At 44.7% G+C, this 16812-nt stretch overlaps 2 protein-coding genes and 1 long non-coding RNA gene across 4 annotated transcripts in view; 1 reads left to right on the top strand and 2 right to left on the bottom strand.

The window, feature by feature from the left end:
* Positions 1 to 15859, bottom strand: part of FHL1 (four and a half LIM domains 1) — a 65446-nt gene extending 49587 nt beyond the window's left edge. Inside the window, exon 1 of one of the 2 annotated variants that reach the window (XM_079962909.1) lies at positions 15786 to 15859. The gene's annotated coding sequence lies outside the window, so the exon portion shown is untranslated. Of the gene's footprint in view, positions 1 to 15158; positions 15183 to 15785 lie in introns of those variants that run through there. The other variant, XM_079962910.1, reaches the window with a different exon arrangement.
* Positions 1 to 16812, top strand: part of LOC307208332 — a 33248-nt gene that overhangs the window by 2593 nt on the left and 13843 nt on the right. The gene's annotated exons all lie outside the window — the stretch shown is intronic.
* The window catches only part of PABIR2 (PABIR family member 2), an 83913-nt gene continuing 69324 nt past the window's right edge, over positions 2224 to 16812 (bottom strand). The window contains exon 10 of the mRNA XM_079962924.1: positions 2224 to 2268. Coding sequence (XP_079819050.1) covers position 2268 — 1 coding nt within the window. The 3' untranslated portion in view covers positions 2224 to 2267. The remainder of the gene's footprint in view (positions 2269 to 16812) is intronic.

Here is a 16812-nt window from a genome sequence, read left to right as displayed (position 1 = left end):
GGGGACTTCTATTACCCGGATATTTGCTGGATGTCAAACTCAGCCAAGAGCATAAGGTCAAACAGATTCCTCACTGGCCTTGCAGACAACTTTGTTGTCCAGAAAGTGGGAGAAGCAACAAGAGGAACAGCCATTTTAGATCTGGTCCTAACCAATGTTGATGACCTGGTTAGTGGGGTAGAAGTGGAAGGATCATTAGGCACGAGTGATCATGCTCTTCTGAAGTGTACTATACAGCGGAAAGGAGCAGCCAAGCATACTAGGACTCAATTTCTTGACTTTAAGAAAGCTGACTTCATAAAACTTAGGGAAGTGCTGGGTGAGATCCCATGGACAGTAATACTAAAAGGAAAGGGAGTTCATGATGGCTGGGAGTTTGTTAAGAGGGATATAGTAAAAGCACAACTTCAGCCAATACCAATGAGACAGAAACATGGAAGGTGCCTAAAGAAGCCAGTGGATTTGTAACTGGCTGACTGACGGAACCCAAAGGGTGCTCATCAATGGTTCCTCTTCATCCTGGAGAAGAGTGACTAGTGGGGTGCCACAGGGTTCTGTCTTGGGCCCGGTCTTATTCAACATCTTTATCAATGACTTGGATGATGGACTCAAGGGCATCCTGATCAAATTTGCAGATGACACCAAACTGGGAGGGGTGGCTAACACCCCAGAGGACAGGATCACACTTCAAAACGACCTTGACAGATTAGAGAACTGGGCCAAAACAAACAAGATGAATTTTAACAGGGAGAAATGTAAAGTATTGCACTTGGGCAAAAAAAAATGAGAGGCACAAATACAAGAGCAGTACATGTGAAAAGGATCTAGGAGTCTTGGTTGACCGCAAACTTGACATGAGCCAACAGTGTGACGCAGCAGCTAAGAAAGCCAATGCAATTCTGGGCTGCATCAATAGGAGTATAGCATCTAGATCAAGGGAAGTAATAGTGCCACTGTATTCTGCTCTGGTCAGACCTCACCTGGAGTACTGTGTCCAGTTCTGGGCACCACAGTTCAAGAAGGACACTGACAAACTGGAACGTGTCCAGAGGAGGGCAACCAACATGGTCAAAGGCCTGGAAACGATGCCTTATGAGGAACGGCTAAGGGAGCTGGGCATGTTTAGCCTGGAGAAGAGGAGGTTAAGGGGTGATATGATAGCCATGTTCAAATATATAAAAGGATGTCACATAGAGGGGGGAGAAAGGTTGTTTTCTGTTGCTCCAGAGAAGCGGACACGGAGCAATGGCTCCAAACTACAAGAAAGAAGATTCCACCTAAAGATTAGGAAGAACTTCCTGACAGTAAGAGCTGTTTGACAGTGGAATTTGCTGCCAAGGAGTGTGGTGGAGTCTCCTTCTTTGGAGGTCTTTAAGCAGAGGCTTGACAACCATATGTCAGGAGTGCTCTGATGGTGTTTCCTACTTGGCAGGGGGTTGGACTCGATGGCCCTTGTGGTCTCTTCCAACTCTAGGATTCTATGATTCTAAGATTCTATCGTGTCTGTCGTTCATTACAAAGGCAGACAAAGCTTTTTGAGAGCCCTAAACGTCAAGATCCTATGGGAAGGATTAAGCGAAAAGGTTACCCTGCAAATAGTCGGCATGGCAGCCGAAGCGAGCCAAATGGTGTTCTAAAATGAGTTGCCGGGCTGCGAGCCACTAAACAGCCCCACAAGAACATGCAAATATTTTGTTCCAACTTGAATAATCGCGTTAATCCCTTTGTCACGCAGCCAACCTTAGAGCTTAGTTTCCATGGTGTTTGGAAGACAACTTGGCACACACAGAAGGAGGCAGCAAGATGAAATGTTTAGCCTCCCATAGTTGCTGCTACTCAAAATAGAACATGAAGGACCAGGTGTGCAGCCTGGACACCATTTTGGACTCAGAGGTGTTCATGAAGGCGCAGGTCCATTCTGTGTCCAGGGAGCTCCATTTGTGACACAGGATGAGACCCTACCTGCCCAGAGTGGCGCATGCTCTGGTTATCTCCCGCTTGGACTACTGCAATGCACTCTACGTGGGGCTAGCTTTGAAGGTGACCCAGAAACTACAACTAATCCAGAATGCGGCAGCCAGACTGGGGACTGGGAGCGGCCGCCGAGACCACATAACACCAGTCTTGAGAGACCTGCATTGGCTCCCAGTACGTTTCCAGGCACAACTCAAAGTGTTGGTGCTGACCTTGAAAGCTCTAAACGGCCTGGTAGAGGAAACTTTCCTCTGGTTGTCACTATTAAGAGGATGCCAGCAAGGTTGAACCTTTCTGTAAAATAAAAGTTTTAAATCAAGTCTCACCAAGGCCATATAACATCAGTCCTGAAAGACCTGCATCGGCTCCCGGGACTTTTCTGGGCACAATTCAAAGTCTCAGTGCTTACCTTGAAAGCCTTTAACGGCCTCAGCCCAATAGACCTGAAGGAGCATCTCCACCCCGGACACCGGGGTCCCTCTTCTGAGGGCCTTCTGGCGGTTCCCTCCATGTGAGAAGCGAGGTTACAGGGATCCAGGCAGAGGGCCTTCTCAGTAGTGGCACCCGCCCTGTGGAACGCCCTCCCATCAGATGTCAAGGAAATAACTATCTCACTTTTAAAGGACATCTGAAGGCAGCCCTGTTTAGGGAAGCTGTTAATGACTGGTGTTTTAATGTATTTTTAACCTTCTGTTGGAAGCTGCCCAGAGTGGCTGGGAAAACCCAGCCAGATGGGCGGGGTAGAAATAATAAATTGTTATTACTACTATTATTACTATTACTATTATTATTATTATTAGACTGAGCTAGGGAGGCCATGTTCTGACCCCCACATCTCTGGGGCTGCAGACCAAACTGCATCATTTTCAATCTGGAGATTGATCAACAACAAATTGTGGATTCTTCTCCCTGTCATCCTCTTTGCAGTTATTTTAACTGCATGCCAGGAACTGTGTCTGCTTGGCTGGGACCCCGACATAAGCTTCTGTGATATAAATCACATTTTATTTTTATGCAGCTTGTCTGGCCGGCTTGCTACGCAGGCAGGTCAAAGGCTGGGCAGGGCGCCAGGGGCAGAGGTTTCCCAAAAGGTCTTCATTGCATTGCAGTGAACATGCAGCCCTTGCTCTGCGTGTGCCAACTGGGGGCCCTGGCACAGCCCTGCCCTTTTATGGACCTTGGTTGTCTCGTCTGGGACCCCTAAACGTATTTTTATTGCATTTCTCCATTGTTCAGGGCGAGGGGTTTTCTGTCCACAGCAGGAATCTTAAGAGCCATGGAGTTTTTTGGGGGGTGGCAGGTCAGGGCCGTCTTGACCCTGGGGCGCAAGGGGCGTGGGGCACCTGGGCGCCAAATTCTTGGCTGCCTAATCTCTTAACTATCTACCTGTTATGAAAGAATCAATCATTTTGATCAAGCTAGAAAAACAAAAGACATCTATATATAGTAGGGCGGTTCATAAAAAACCTTATTTTTTAAGACCTGCTCCCAAGGTTTTATCTTACTACACTAGGGATTATATAGCTATACAGTGGTGCCTCGCAAGACGAAATTAATCCGTTCCATGAGGCTCTTTGTATAGCGTTTTTTTCGTCTTGCGAAGCAAGCCCATTGACAGCTTAGTGGATTAGCGCTATTAGCGGTTTAGCGGCTTTTAGCGATCAGCTGTTAAGCGGCTTATCAGTGGATCAGCTGATAAGTGGCTTAGCGGCTTAGGGAAAGGGGGGGGGGTAAAAGGGGAAAAAATCCGCAGGAACTCGCAAGACATTTTTGTCTTGTGAAGCAAGCCCATAGGGAAATTCGTTTTGCGAAGCGCCTCCAAAACGGAAAACCCTTTCGTCTAGCGGGTTTTCCGTCTTGCGAGGCGTTCGTCTTGCGGGGCACCACTGTATCTGAAATTTAATGCATATTAGTTAATATCTTGACCCTGCTCCACTGAATTGACATTTCAGCCTTCACGACATAGGAAAATGGCCAAGTAAACAGCTATTTTCATGGAGGAAAACTGGACATTATTATTATTATTATTATTATTATTATTTTATTCTGTCTCTCTCTCTCTCTTGACTGCATCAGACAAATATGGCTACCTATCTGAATCTGATGTTTGTAGTTATTTTAACTGCACATCTGGAACCGTGGCTGCTTGGCTGGGACCATAGTACTCTTTCCTAAGCTTCTGTGATGATATAAATCCCATTTTATTTTTATGCAGCTCGTCTGGCTGGCTTACTACACAAGGCAGAGGTTTTCTGAAAGGTCTCCATTATGTTGCAGTGAACATGCAGCCCTCGCTCTGCGTGTGCCAACTGGGGGCCCTGGCACAGCCCTGCCCTTTTATGGACCTTGGTTGTCTCATCTGGGACCCCTAAACATACTTTTATTGCAGGGGATTTCCCTTTCTCCCTCTTTTAAAATTAACTTTTATTTGCTTCTCACATTACTACTTTGATCCATTCCAAAGAAAACACCTTTTAACATTTTTTGCCGTACGTTGTATATATATGTATCCAAACATCCTTCTGCAATTTCACCCTTAGTGTCCCTATGACCTTCCCTCCACCCATGCTTGGCCCCATTAGATTGATTTCTACAGTATATCCTTTATTTGTGTTCAAACAGTATACTGTATTTTTCCGTGCCTTCTGGTGGTTCCCTCATTGCGATAAGCAAAGCTACAGGGAACCAGGCAAAGGGCCTTCTCGGTAGTGGCGCCCGTCCTGTGGAACGCTCTCCCATCAGATGTCAAAGCGATAAACAACTACCTGACATTCAGAAGACATCTTAAGGCTGTTCAGGGAAGTTTTCAATGTGTGACATCTTAGTGTATTTTTGGTCTCTGTGGAAGCCGCCCAGAGTGGCTGGGGAAACCCAGCCAGATGGGCGGGGTACAAATAATAATAATAATAATAATAATAATAATAATAATAATTATTATTAGACTAGGTTTCCCCCCTAAAAAATAATGTCAAAAATTAGGGGGGCGTCTTGTACATGGATATCTCCCCCCCCCATTTTCTTAAATCTGAGTCCCCAAAAATAGGGGGCATCTTATACATGGGGGCATCTTATAGACAGAAAAATTTTGTACTTTAGATATTAGCCCATATAATCTTGTAGCTCTTTCTATTGTAACTATGATTCTATGATTCTATGTATTCCTTTATGCAACAGCAGCAGCCAGAATATTAGTGGCAAAAAACCGGAAAACAGACAAAATTCCAGAATTACTAGAATGGCAAGCTAAACTTTGTGAATTTGCAGAGATGGCAAAGTTAACAGCAACCATTAGAGGCTGTGCTAATAAATTTTTTTATAAAGAGTGAGGATGCGTAAAGGATTACATGAAAAGAGTTGGCTTCGGAGTCTAAAATTGATATGCGATAGTTTAAACGGCTCAAGGTTATAGGATGATATTAAACAAATATGGAACAACAAATATAAACAGCTGTTAACTCAACAACAAAAGCAGCAACAACAGTATGTAAAGAAGATCGTACATGGGTGAAGGGAAGCAACAAGTTTAGGGGGAAGGAGGTGAGCGCATTAATTGAAAAATTGTTAAAGATATATATGGGACCTAAGAGATAAAGGATAAGGAACCAAAAGGAGTCAGAAATTAAGGAATAGTAAAATAAGGGAATCTGAGAAGAATCAGTACAAATGAAAATATGAGACTCAAGGTTTTGTTATATACTGTTTTGTCTTGGATGTGAAGTCTTTTGTTGTAAAGATTGTACATAAAATGAATAAAGAAGTGTTACCCGGGGGGGGGGGGGGAGAGAAGAAAGGCTTCTGGTCTTTTTTCAAATGTCATTTTGAACACCCATTAAAATTCTTCGTAAATATTACCCCGTAACTTTTTGATTTAATCGCATTGGGGCGGGGAATTTTCCGTCTGCAGCAGGACTCTTAACAACCATGGAGGGGGTTTTTTTGGGGGTGGTGGCAGGTACTACTAGCTGAGACCCTCCACCCATTTCCTCCCGAGCCACAAAACTAATAGCATCCCCCAGAAATTGCCTTCGTTGGTGACATCCGTTTCCGCGTTTCCGCTTCCTTCACCATCATTTTTCTCGCACATGTGGGTGACCTCAGTGAAGCCTCTGGGCTCTGCGTTCTCCTTTGGGTGTTCTCAGTGACAGTGAGGAGAGAAGATGTCACAGTTAACAGGAGATGGAGGACCAGGGAGGCATCCGTGGTTGCTTAGCAACCACCTATCGGGTGCCACCAAGGCCTCCGAGAGGAGGCTGGTGGTGCAAATGGGTATTCCCTGGTCTCCCACTACTTTGGGTGAGGTGGACTTTCTTTCCTTCTCTTTTTATAGTAATATTGATTAAATTTCCATTTTAACAATCTAATAAATACCACATTAAAAACATTCCAAATGATAAAATCACCAAATGATCCAAATATTAAGCCAAATAGTAAGTCTTTGGTTGACTTCCCATGCTCTGAGGTTCGGGGGCGGGCGTGATGGTGATTTCACATTATCTTAATTAGTCCAGGTCATTCCAATAAAACATTCCGATCTTGATCCTTCGTTTATTTTTAACAGACTCTGAGTTCGTCCGGCAAGTGGGTTGGGCCAATGTCATATGTTTCTGTGTGGATATTTATTTTCTTTATTTCTCTCTTTATATTCTTTGTAGTCCAACAGTCTGTCCGTGGCGTTTCTCTTTCTCTTTCTTGTGCCTGTGATTTTCCACTGCGACGCGTCCCAAGGTGGAGGAAATCTGGCTTTCTGCCATTTGTACCAGGCATATGTCCAAACTTCTTTGTTTTATCTCCTTCCATGACAAATCAGCCTGCACTTTGGCTAGAAACCATCATTTCCGTCATCTATTCTTGTCAATCCGTTGAAGGTAATTGCAAAATTCACAAATCATTTCCATGCTGGTAATTTGATAGCTAGACTATAATCATAACAATGACGAAATACTCTTTCTTTCTTTCCCCTCCCACTTACACACATAAACAATCAGGCATGCAGTCCTTACAGGGAGGTTGGCCAAATAAGATAGCAAATACGAAGTATATCAAAAAGAAATAATGGAGGCACATGCCCCCCTTCCATTCCGACATAGGGTGAGGTGGACTTTCAGTACAGAATCAGGTAGATAGCTGTGTTGATCTGACGCATTCGAAATATATTAAAAAATAAAAACATTGTCCAGTAGCAGCTTAGAGACCAACTAAGTTTGTTCTTGGTATAAGCTTTTGTGTGCATGTTTCAGTGTATCTGAAGAAGTATGCTTGCACATGAAAGCTTAGACCCAGAACAAACTTAGTTGGTCTCTAAGGTGCTACTGGACAATTTTTTCAGTACATAAGTTAGGAAGCCAAGAATATAGGACTGCACTTGAGAGAGCCTGAGGATTCCAGATTTCCTTTCTGGTTAGTTAAAAGCATGGGTAGGCAACCTAAGGCCCGGGGGCCGGATCTGACCCAATCACCTTCTAAATCCGGCCCGCAGACGGTCCGGGAATCAGCGTGTTTTTACATGAGTAGAATGTGTCCTTTTATTTAAAATGCATCTCTGGCTTATTTGTGGGGCATAGGAATCCATTTATTTCCCCCCTCCCTTAAAATATAGTCTGTCCCCCACAAGGTGAAGTAAACAGCTATTTTTGTGGAGGAGGGTCGAGATATTAACTGATAAGCATGAAATTTCAGCTATAGCTATATAATCCCTAGTGTGGTAAGATAAGACCTTTGGAGTAGGCATTTTCAAAAAAAAGTTTTTTATGAACCGCCCTACCGTACAAGCGGTGGGTTGGCGCTTTAAATTGGCCATTGGCAGCCGCCCCGGCCGCCCAAAATAAAATCGAGATTAAAGTGACTCATCCGTTTACAATGGATTCATTCCTTGACACCGCGGACGTCAAGAGAAGATACAGAGAGGAACGTTTCGCCACAAGCCAGAGAGGGCTGAAGAAACCAGGGAGGGAGGGAGGGAGGGAGGGGGCAGCCACCCAAATATTTTGGCAGCAATGGAGGCAAGAGGAGAAAGAGAGAGAAAGAGAGAGAGAGAGAGAGAGAGAGAGAGAGAGAGAGAGAATGTGCAGTCGCTATGCATGAATATCCCAGAGCAGTGGGGAAAGCTATGGAGGCGAGATATTAGATTGACTGCCTGTTACACAATTAAGGAGAACCGAATGAAAATGATGCACAGGTTGGACATGACCCCAACCGGACTTGCTAAAACGTACAAATTAAAATCCAACTGAAGTTGGAGATTCAACAGAGCAGAAGGAACGATGTTTCCCATATGGTGGGGATGCGAAAAAATGGGGGGGGGGGGCGGTCTGGAATACAATTTATGAAGAACTAAAAAAGATGTTTGAAACATCCTTTGAGAAAAGGCCAGAAGCATTCCTAACAGGTATTGTTACAAAAGACATCCTGAATGATAAGAAAAGTGTGTTTCTAAATTCCACGGCCGCTGGCAGGTTGTTGATAGCTAAAAATTGGAAAGGGGACACTGTCCCCTCAATAGAGGATTGGTTAAACAAATTACCGCACCTAGTTTTTGGAGGAGGAAAACAAGAAAAAAAAAATTCTGAATCTCAGAATCCAGAACAGCAAGAAGGATAGCTGTGCAGCGAAAGCAGCAATCCCTCTTGCTGTTCTGGCTTCTGGGATAGCTGCACAGCCTGCATTCGCTCCATAAGATGCACACACATTTCCCCTTACTTTTTAGGAGGGAAAAAGTGAGTCTTATAGAGCAAAAAATACAGTATGTGAATTTAAAGAACCGGATAAAATGACAGCGGCCATTGGACTTCAGTCGAATCAAAAACTCAATATGGAACTGATTAGAACAAGCATGTCCAACAGGCAGATCGTGACCTGAACCCCAAAAAACGGGGCTTTTCCTGCTAAAAAAAGCTCAACAACTCTGACCTAGATCCCTGTCAGTTTTTCACTGTCAGTAGATCACAGTCTCTTGGGAGTTGGCCACCCCTGGCTTAGAAGAATATATGACAAAACATTGTTCCAATTTCTTGATATGTATGGACTGAGTTTGTAAAGGTTTGGGGAAGTTATTGTAAGACTGTAAGATCATTCTAGGGGTTCAAGTAACCACTATATATATAAAAAACACAATGACTAGTTTAAAATATACCAAGAAGGTCTAGCTGTGGTGGAGGGAAGCCATGATAACAGAACAAGATAGACACAGAATGGAAAATGGGAACTTTATCAATATCACATCTTACATTGTATATTCTGTATATCTTAGAGCATAGATTCCATGTTATAATAATCAAATGAAATAAAGACTTGCAATATGAATATGAATATATATATGGCGGTTCACAATTTTTTTTATCTTACCACACTAGGGATTATATAGCTATAGCTGAAATTTCATGCATATCAGTTAATATCTTGACCCTCCTCCATGAAAATAGCTGTTTACTTGGCCATTTTCCTATGTCGTGAAGGCTGAAATGTCAGTTCAGTGGAGCAGGGTCAAGATATTAACTGATTTGCATGAAATTTCAGATATAGCTATATAATCCCTAGTGTAGTAAGATAAGACCTTGGGAGCAGGCATTTTTTTATATATAAAAAAGTTTTTTATGAACCGCCCTAAATATATATATATCCCAGAGCAGCTGCTGGCCACTAATGGGAGAGACCGTCCAAAACCTCTGGAGGGCACCAAATTGGGAAAGGCTGCCCAAGAGTTAGAGCACACACAGGCACAGCCCAGGTGACTTAAAACACTCTGACTGCTGGTCCCTTGTAAATAGCTGCTTTCAATATGTCCCTTTTCCTGCCTGGGGTGGAGTAGTGTTGATGCCTTACTAAAAAAAGGTTGTGTCAAGGCCTACATCGACGTGGCACTGTTTGTGCAATTCACAATTTGTGCCGAGGGGGTTTTCAAACTAAACTGCCACAGCAGGGCCCCCCAATCTGGACTGACACCTTGGCACAGGCTGGCGTGTGTGTGTGTTCCTGCCCAGAAACCTACGTCCCCACTGTGGAAGGATGCGGGGATCCAGAATTGGCCTCCAAAATCATGGTTAAAACCATATTTATGGAAGACAATCTTACTTGGCTAAAAAAAAATAAGAGCTTCCAAAAAAACCTACAAACGCCTGTGTTTCCTTCTAACAGACACGAAACAAAAGGAAAAGGGAGGATGAGGGAGGAAGAAAAGAGCAAACTCTAGCACTAGATTTGGGTTACGAAGTTTTTGCAAAGGCCAGCAGGAGTGGACAAATTGGGAGTGGCATAATCCTGGCATAATTAGCAGCTGAATCCCATCATCTGATTCCTATGCATATTTACTCACTGCAGCCTAAGCCTTTAAGCTGACATCGGAACTTGGACACATTTAGGAATGTGAAAGGAGCTGTTCGTCTTTGTTACTGCTGCCGCCACTGTAACCCTAAACACATCTACAGTGGTACCTCTAGATACGAACGGGATCCGTTCCGGAGCCCCATTCGCATCTAGAGGTAAACGTATCTAGTGATGGCACGTCTGCGCAACAAGCACAAAATAATACCTCTGCAGTGCCACAAATCCAGCTCAATGCTGTAATGTTGGAAAATGTTGATCACTTCTCCTACCTAGGGAGTTATCTTTCCATAAGGGCCGACATTGATGCCGAAATCCACCACTGCCTGAGCTCTGCGAGTGCGGCTTTCTCCCGAATGAAGAGCAGAGTATTTGAGGACTGGGACATTTGCAGGGAAACCCAAATTTGCTATGGTACTACCAACCTGACTGTCTGCTTGTGAAACATGGACCACTTATCAACGCCGTCTCCAACTGGTCGAAAGATTCCATCAACAGGGTCTCCAAAAAGTTTGGGAAGACACAGGAGAACTAATGCCAGCGTACTGGAAGAAGCAAAGATCGCCAGTGTTGAAGCAATGATTCTTCAACATCAACTTTGGACTGGTAATGTTGTACGGATGCCTGATGATCGTCTTCCAAAGCAAGTACTCTATTCCAAACTTAAAAATGGAAAGCATAATGCTGGTGGTCCACAAAAGCGGTTGAAAGATCTCAAGGCAGATCTTTAAAAATGTAGTATAAACACTGACAACTGGGAAACACTGGCCTGCGAGAGCTCCAATGGGAGAACAGCCTTGACCAAAGGTGTCAGTGGGGTTTGAAGACACTCAAACTCTGGATGCAAGGGAGAAACACGCTAATAGGAAGGCGCACTTGCGGGATGAACTCCCGCCCGGAAACCAATGTCCCCACTGTGGAAGGACATGTGGATACAGAATTGGCCTCCACGGTCACTTACGGACTCATTGCTAAAACCGTGTTAATGGAAAACAATCTGACTCGGCTACAAGGGATCGCCAAAGAAAGAAGGAGGCCATGCCTAAGCCATTGTAAGGGTCCCTTCCAACTCTGCAATTCTGTGATCTCCACCACTTCCTTCTCTACAGGGAAAACATTTGGTTTTTGTGCTGTGCTCTCCATGTTACAAAACCACCATGCCCCACTGCGTCCCTCCAAGTGGGAAGGGAAATAAACAGGCCCTGCAACATCTGACTGAGCATCTGGCTGCTCAGTGGTTTAGACCACAGCACCACCCGCGTCCCTTCTCATGAGGGTAGTAGGACACAGTGGGTATGGTCAACCTGTGGACGACTATGAATGACTGCAATTAGTCCTACAAGAAAAAGCAAGGGAAAGTATGCAGATGACCAAAATTAGCTTTAGCATGTGTAATGAGACCAGAATCCAATATCTCTATTCAGACCAGACAGATAAGCCAGGAGGAAAACACTTCCATCTCCCGGGACATTCAACGCAGGATCTCCAAGCAGCTGTCTTACTGCAAAAGAATTTCGGAAATAGGCTTGAAAGAGAAGTGGCTGAATTGCAACTTATTACTAAACTGAAAACAATGGAGAGACCTGGTCTGAATAGAGATATTGGATTCCTGTCTCATTGCATATGCTAAAGCTATTAGCTCCAGAGAAGCGGACATGGAGCAATGGTTCCAAACTACAAGAAATGATGACCTGGTTAGTGGGGTAGAAGTGGAAGGATCATTAGGCGCGAGTGATCATGCTCTTCTGAAGTTTACTATACAGCGGAAAGGAGCAGCCAAGCATACTAGGACTCAATTTCTTGACTTTAAGAAAGCCGACTTCATAAAACTTAGGGAAGTGCTGGGAGAGATCCCATGGACAGTAATACTAAAAGGAAAGGGAGTTCATGATGGCTGGGAGTTTGTTAAGAGGGGGATAGTAAAAGCACAACTTCAGGCAATACCAATAAGACGGAAACATGGAAGGTGCCTAAAGAAGCCAGGGTGGCTATCTAAAGAACTTTTAACTGAGTTAAGATTAAAAAAGGATGTGTACAAAAAATGGAAAAGGGGGGAAACCACCAAAGAGGAATTCAAACAAATAGCCAGCACGTGTAGACACAAAGTCAGAAAAGCTAAAGCACAGAATGACTCAGGCTTGCTGGAGAGGTTAAAAGCAACAAAAAAGGTTTTTATGGGTATGTTCGTAGCAAAAGGAAGAACAAAGAAACCGTGGGGTCACTCAGAGGAGAAGATGGTGAAATGCAAACAGGGGACACAGAAAGGGCTGAACTCCTCAATGCCTTCTTTGCCTCAGGCTTCTCCGATAAAGAAAACAATGCCCAACCTGAAGAATTTGGAGCAAATGATTCAGCAGAGGAAACACAGCCCAGAATAACTAAGGAGATAGTACAAGAATACTTGGCTAGTTTAGATGTATTCAAGTCTCCAGGGCCAGATGAACTGCATCCAAGAGTATTAAAAGAACTGGCAGATGTGATCTCAGAACCACTGGCAGTCATCTTTGAGAATTCCTGGAGAACAGGCGAAGTCCCGGCAGACTGGAGGAGGGCAAATGTTGTCCCTATTTTCAAAAAGGGGGAAAGAGAGGACCCAAATAATTACCGCCCAGTCAGTCTGACATCAATACCAGGGAAGATTCTGGAGCAGATCATTAAGCAAACAGTTTGTGAGCACCTAGAAAGGAATACTGTGATCACCAATAGTCAGCATGGATTTCTGAAAAATAAGTCGTGTCAGACTAACCTGATCTCATTTTTTGACAGAATTACAAGCCTGGTAGATGAAGGGAACGCAGTGGATGTAGCCTACCTTGATTTCAGCAAGGCATTTGACAAAGTGCCCCATGATATTCTTGTAAAGAAGCTGGTAAAATGCGGTCTTGACTATGCTACCACTCAGTGGATTTGTAACTGGCTGACTGACGGAACCCAAAGGGTGCTCATCAATGGTTCCTCTTCATCCTGGAGAAGAGTGACTAGTGGGGTGCCACAGGGTTCTGTCTTGGGCCCGGTCTTATTCAACATCTTTATCAACGACTTGGATGATGGACTCAAGGGCATCCTGATCAAATTTGCAGATGACACCAAACTGGGAGGGGTGGCTAACACTCCAGAGGACAGGATCACACTTCAAAATGACCTTGACAGATTAGAGAACTGGGCCAAAACAAACAAGATGAATTTTAATAGGGAGAAATGTAAAGTATTGCACTTGGGCAAAAAAAATGAGAGGCACAAATACAAGATGGGTGACACCTGGCTTGAGAGCAGTACATGTGAAAAGGATCTAGGAGTCTTGGTTGACCACAAACTTGACATGAGCCAACAGTGTGACGCGGCAGCTAAAAAAGCCAATGCAATTCTGGGCTGCATCAATAGGAGTATTGCATCTAGATCAAGGGAAGTAATAGTGCCACTGTATCTGGTCAGACCTCACCTGGAGTACTGTGTCCAGTTCTGGGCACCACAGTTCAAGAAGGACACTGACAAACTGGAATGTGTCCAGAGGAGGGCAACCAAAATGGTCAAAGGCCTGGAAACGATGCCTTATGAAGAACGGCTAAGGGAGCTGGGCATGTTTAGCCTGGAGAAGAGGAGGTTAAGGGGTGATATGATAGCCATGTTCAAATATATAAAAGGATGTCACATAGAGGAGGGAGAAAGGTTGTTTTCTGCTGCTCCAGAGAAGCGGACACGGAGCAATGGTTCCAAACTACAAGAAAGAAGATTCCACCTAAACATTAGGAAGAACTTCCTGACAGTAAGAGCTGTTCGACAGTGGAATTTGCTGCCAAGGAGTGTGGTGGAGTCTCCTTCTTTGGAGGTCTTTAAGCAGAGGCTTGACAACCATATGTCAGGAGTGCTCTGATGGTGTTTCCTGCTTGGCAGGGGGTTGGACTCGATGGCCCTTGTGGTCTCTTCCAACTCTATGATTCTATGATTCTATTTTGGGTCATCTGCATACCATCCCTTGCTTTTTCCTGCAGGACTAATTGCAGTCATTCACAGTTTGCAACAGGTTGACCATGCCCACTGAGTCCTACTACCCTTTGGAGAAAACCCCCGTCCCACCCTCCCACTATATATCAGAGTCTGGGGACTTCTGTTTCCGTGTATCTGAAGAAGGGCACCTGCACATGAAAGCTTCTACTGAGAACAAACTTAGCTGGTCTCTAAGGTGCTACTGGTCAATTTTTTATATTTTTAATTTATTTTGACTGTCAGACCAACAAGGCTACCTACCTATATTTCGTTATGTGCAAATGGCTTTAGATACCTAGTAGTTCCATCAGTGACCATATAGCTAGCACACATTCAACACACACAGAAAGTGACAAAATGTTGTTGACAAATGACAGCTGGACAGATCAAGGGCCCCATGACTTTCAGTAGCTGAGGGCCTCATCAAACCTAAATCCGGCCCTGGCTCTGCCCGATTGTGAGATTGCCAATGGGTACAGAGAAAACGGGGCGATTCTGAGTCCTGAGAGAGGCAGCCCCTTCCATTGTACAGCTGAGGGAAAGAGCCAAGCATTTCAGATCACAGAAAGCGAAAGAAAAGTTGACATTAATTTGTTGGCAACTGACAATGCACAGGAACCCTGCCGGCAACAACATTGCACCCTTTGCCACCTTCTAGTTCTGTTAGGAATTTTTTTGGATAAAAAGAAGCACAAACTTTCCTTCCAGAATAAGTTGGGGAAGGGGGATTACCCAAGCTAGCAAGAAATGTACTAACAGTTAGAGACAGTCGCCTGCAGCAGCCAGAGGCTTGGACAGCCATCTTCTAACCCTCAGGCTGGAAGATGTCCTTGGAGAGGTGTTAGAGGAGAGAGTCAGACAGACTCACACTGAGACAGACTCACCTCTGACCTGCTGCCTGGATGATGCCCAGGAGGAGAGACTGGGGAGCGGCTGCTTTGCTCAGGAGGAAGGAAGGGGAACTAAGATCTGGAAGCAGCTGAGCCAGAGGGTTGGTGCTGGCTGGGTGGAGCATTGGAGCGTGAGGTGGGAGGGCGAGGAGGAGGAGGGGGGATGCAGGCGAGCCTGGACGGTCCTGAGGCACAGACCCGGATCCTGCTGCTCCATGGGATGGAGCCAAAGGGAAGCGACATGCATATAAAACATTTGGAGGTTTCATCTGAAGAAGGCAATGGAAGAGTATCCAGGGTTCTGATTCTGAGCCAGGGTGCCTGCCCGATGGTGAGATTGCCAACAACGGGCTCAGAAAGAAGTGGGTGATTTTGAGAATCTGAGAGACGGAGCCTCTTCCATTGCACAGCCAATGGAAAGAGCCAAGCATTTCAGATCACAGAAAGCAAAAGAAAAGTGGCACATTAATTCACAACCCACAGGAACCCTGCCGGAAACAACACTGCCCTCTTTGCCACCTTCTAGTACTGCTAGGAAATTTTTTGGATAAAAAGAAGCATAAACTTTCCCTCCGGAATACGTTGGGGAAGGGGGATTCCCCAAGTTAACAAGAAACTTACTAACAGAGGCGGTCGCCTGCAGCAGCCAGAGGCTTGGACAGCTGTCTTCTAACCCTCAGGCTGGAAGATGTCCTTGGAGAGGTGTTAGAGGAGAGAGACAGACAGTCTCACACTGAAGGATCCTCTGACCGGCTGCCTGGTTGATTCCCAGGAGGAGAGACTGGGGAGCGGCTGCTTTGCTCAGGAGGAAGGAAGGGGAACTAAGATCTGGAAGCAGCTGAGCCAGAGGGTTGGTGCTGGCTGGGTGGAGCCAGTGCCTGCTTTACATATAAGCTCAACAAGCTCAAGTTTAGGGCCCCCTCTCTTGCCCCCCCAAAAAAAATTAACGTGAAAAAACCTGGATGTACATTTCCAAAAGAGAAGATAAAAAACAAATAAAACCGACATACAGCAACCGTGTTTTGTGTTGTGTAGGCTCCTATGATGTAAGCCTGCTCCCCTGCTCCTCAAACTATCACTGCTTTGCTCATTTCTATATATAGGGTGCCGACATTCTGCATGGACTGGTTGTCTGGCAACATGTGCAAATGGCTTGAGATACCTATGAGTTCCATCAATTACCATATAGCATTTATTCAACACAAAAAAGTGGCAATTTGTTGTGGACAAAGGACAGCTGGACATATAAAGGGCCCAATTACCTTCAGGTAGCTTAGGGCCTCATCAAACCTAAATCCAGCCCTCAATCAATCAATCAATCAATCAATCAACTGTCTGTCTATCTATCTATCTATCTATCTATCTATCTATCTATCTATCTATCTACCTATCTATCTATCCCAGTGCCAGATTTATGTATAAGCTCAACAAGCTACAGCTTAGGACCCCACTCTCTTGGGGGCCCCAAAAAAATTTAAAGCGGGGAAAAAACTGGATGTACATTTCCAAAGGAGAAGATAAAAAACAAATAAAATAAAGCTGACATAGCAGCCCTGCCTGCTAGCCTGCTCCCCAAACTATCACTGCTTTGCTCCTTTCTATATATAGGGTGCCTACATTCTGAATGGATTGGTGCATGGCAACATGT

This window comes from Podarcis cretensis (genome assembly GCF_951804945.1).
Source record: "Podarcis cretensis genome assembly, chromosome: Z".
Lineage (NCBI taxonomy): Eukaryota > Metazoa > Chordata > Lepidosauria > Squamata > Lacertidae > Podarcis > Podarcis cretensis.
This window is presented reverse-complemented; position numbering and strand designations above follow the sequence as displayed.